This window comes from Phytophthora ramorum, assembly GCF_020800215.1.
Source record: "Phytophthora ramorum isolate Pr-102 chromosome Unknown Phyram_PR-102_s0010, whole genome shotgun sequence".
Lineage (NCBI taxonomy): Eukaryota > Oomycota > Peronosporomycetes > Peronosporales > Peronosporaceae > Phytophthora > Phytophthora ramorum.
The window spans coordinates 1,809,615-1,812,743 of NW_027150656.1; the positions used below are offsets into that span (position 1 = coordinate 1,809,615).

Genomic DNA, 3,129 nt, shown 5'->3' on the forward strand with positions numbered 1-3,129 from the left:
TCTAGCGTGCAACGCGATTTCCTCCATGCAGCGGTATCACCGGATGTGGTTGGCGAGACGGGATTCGGCGTCGAGAGGCTCATTGAGGACTACCGGCGTCTCGCTCTCTACCTGCCAGACTCGGACACCCAACTCGTGCGCCTCGATACCGGTCCTGGAGACTCATTAACCGCCACCGCAGCAGTCGCAATCGTCGTCACGGCGAAGATGCTGCACTTTGCATTTCCTCACCTCGTCCGCGATGGAGACCGAGGTCAGTGGTCACAGCTTGCTGCCACGTTGCTCGGCCAGCGGTTCGTGCTGCGTGGCTCGATCCAGTTCAAGTGGGACAGCGGGACAAGCCGCGTGAAGCTCGTGCAGACCAGAGCAGACCTTTTGACTCCGATTCTGCGATTACTGGGCGACTTGGAGACCATCTCCCGCGTGTTCGACAACGCACTCATTACTCCAGAGTGTAAGCTATTACCTAGTATAGCTCACTGGGCAAGTCTTAAATGCTAGTTTGTTTCTAGCAGGTTAACCCGGCTACAATTTTTTTTTGCGTAACATCTAATGGAAATACCTGGTACTGGAAACAGAGGGCAGGCGCGTAATTTTAGGCCAATTCCTTGCGCTTAGGCCTGTTGGAATGCATTCTGAGCTACATCTGATTGGGTGGATGATTCTGGTAGAGTGTGCCATTTTTATAGTTCCGCATTTTGGAATCCCTGCTTTCGGCAGGTGTTCTGAAGTCAGGAGTTTGATCTGACCCCTCCCATTTTCCTGCTTCTCTACAGGGCAGGGCGACTATTGAGAGGGACCTCTGTATATTTGCTCAGCACTATTACTGCAAATACGGTAATACCGATACCGTAATAGTACACCTGGCATCGTCAACAGTGATGGCGTGCGCTTGATGAAGGCTCCGAAATCACTGTTAACAATCCCATTGGATTCCCAGATGGAGACTGTGGATGCAGCTTCAGATCGGTTTAAATCCCCTTGTTATTCCTGTCTACCAGTATTAATAGGGAGGGGGGAGAGGATCATCTATTTCGTTTGTCATCGCTAGCTATGTTGTTGTATTGCTTGGGGCGTCGAAGCCCGAGATCCCCGGGGGCTTTTAAAGCTCGGATATTCTTTGTCTGGGCCGGGTGATTCGGCATGGCACGCATGGAAGCAAGAGGGTCACCAAGTTCTCTCGCCGCGGTGGAGAACAGGTACACAGGAGGACCACCAAGTCCTCTGTGCTTTGGTGCTTGAACGGAAACGCGAGGGTCTCTAAGCGCTGTCGGTGTGAGATCTTGGACACGAGGGGAAGACCAGGCCCTCCGTGCGTTGGTGTTGAGCTGAGCGCGAGGGGTCACATTGTCCTTGCGCCTTGGTAATGAGTCTTGAGCACTAGAGGGTTTACCGGGTCCTCTGTGCCTTGGTAGCGATATCTTGAACGCGAAGGGTCCGCCAGGTCCGTCGCGCCTTGGTGTTGATCTTGAAAACGCGCAGGAGTCACCAGGCTCCATTATAAGGGTGTGCATGTACTCCTCAAGTTGAATTTTAAGAGCTTTTCTCAAAAAGAGTACCGCTTTGCCAGTCCCAAATACTTCATAGGTCGCATAGAGTTCTGTTATCCTTAACGTGTATACACCCTGCCTACAGATTCATGGACTGCGAGCGGAATCTCACGAGAAATCGTTGGTGGCGATCCAAAATATTTGAGCGGGACATCAAGGTTCGTCGTAACCTTTTGGCCATATAGCCCCCCTTGGTTCACCTCGCTCAAAGTTATATTTTCATTAGCCTACTACAATTGTGCCCTTATTTATACGTTCATTAGCCGACTACAGTTGTGCCCTCCGGTAGTATCAATTTGATTGCCTGGGCCACGAGCGCGCTCTTGCTACAGTACATGCATTAGCTCGTGGCGATTCAGTGGACTGCATCATGTGCTAACCTCGTAAACATCGCGTTTTTGGGATACATGGGCATTGCAACGCACCACATTTGTTCGTAAACACGTTGCTGCCCCCGCCGATAGAGTTTCAACCTGTACATGCACTTCGGTTTTGCTCCACAGAGCCGCCGATATTATCATACATGTACTTGAGTCCAACAGCTCACAATTTGAATTTCGCTATACAAATTAAACTTAATTAAATCAAGTGGTGTATTCGCTAGTTGGCGAATAGAGAGTTGGATTTGACATGCAAGCCCAACAACCTAAAGACGGTCGGGCCACGCCAACTTGAACTTCTCAAGGTATGTACCATGCAACATCTTGCCTGCTAAGGAGCTTCCCACAATCTTGGAGACAGCTTCAGGGTCCTTCCTGGCAAGCACCCACTTGCTCAACAGCGAAGCCTGCATGTCTGTGGCAATCTTCTCCGTCACTGGGTCTTTCTTCGCCGCAACGAGCATTTTGGACAGCGCGTCGTCACCGAAGTTCCTTCTGAACGTGTCGATCATCGATACCTGGTTCTTTCGGGGCAATCCCGAGTTCAGATCGTCCATGTACTTGACCCACGCGTTCAAGTTCGGGTTCTTAAAAACCTTCTCTGCTCCAACGTTCAGGTTCAGTGTCTTGAAGGCGTCGTCTGCAGAAAGCCCCATATTCTTCCAGCCCTCCAACTGCTTAGTTTGCAATGCCGTCGCGGCTTCCTTCGTTTTAGGCATCTTCAGTCCAGCCTCGAGCATCTTCGACAGAACGTCGTCGCCGTATCGACTCGTCAACGAAGTAACCATAGCTGCTTCTGGGTGTCTCGGATTGATGAGACGGACGTACGCGACCCAAACATTGACGTCTGAGTTGTCGAACAGCTTCGTACCAGCCTTGTCCAATTTCAACTTGGAGAACATGTACTCCGACGACTTCTTTTTGTCGGCATATTTCAGGAGATCCTTAAGCTCGACCTTCTTGGAGAATACATTCTTGATCGCCTCGAACCCTGGGATGGATTTTAAGCTAATAGCTCTCTCCTCGTCGTCCTCGCCCGTGATGCTGTCAGCTCTCAAAAACCGCTTGGAAGTCAAGGTGTTTTGGGCCGCATTGATCCGCGACGTGACCAGCTTCGAGTCTGCCACTTCGTGGGAGGCATTGACACCTGTAGCGATGAAAGCAGCAGTAGCTAGCAGTACAATGTACTGGAGTCTCAT

The 3,129-nt window shown here is 50.8% G+C and overlaps 1 protein-coding gene across 1 annotated transcript; it reads right to left on the reverse strand.

The window, feature by feature from the left end:
- Window positions 1–2,196: 2,196 nt before the first annotated feature.
- KRP23_10808 (RxLR effector protein PSR2) lies at window positions 2,197–3,129 on the reverse strand (the record flags this gene model as incomplete). Its single annotated transcript, XM_067895916.1, has 1 exon — window positions 2,197–3,129. The coding sequence occupies one exon, from the start codon at window positions 3,127–3,129 to the stop codon at window positions 2,197–2,199; it is 933 nt and encodes a 310-aa protein (XP_067741562.1).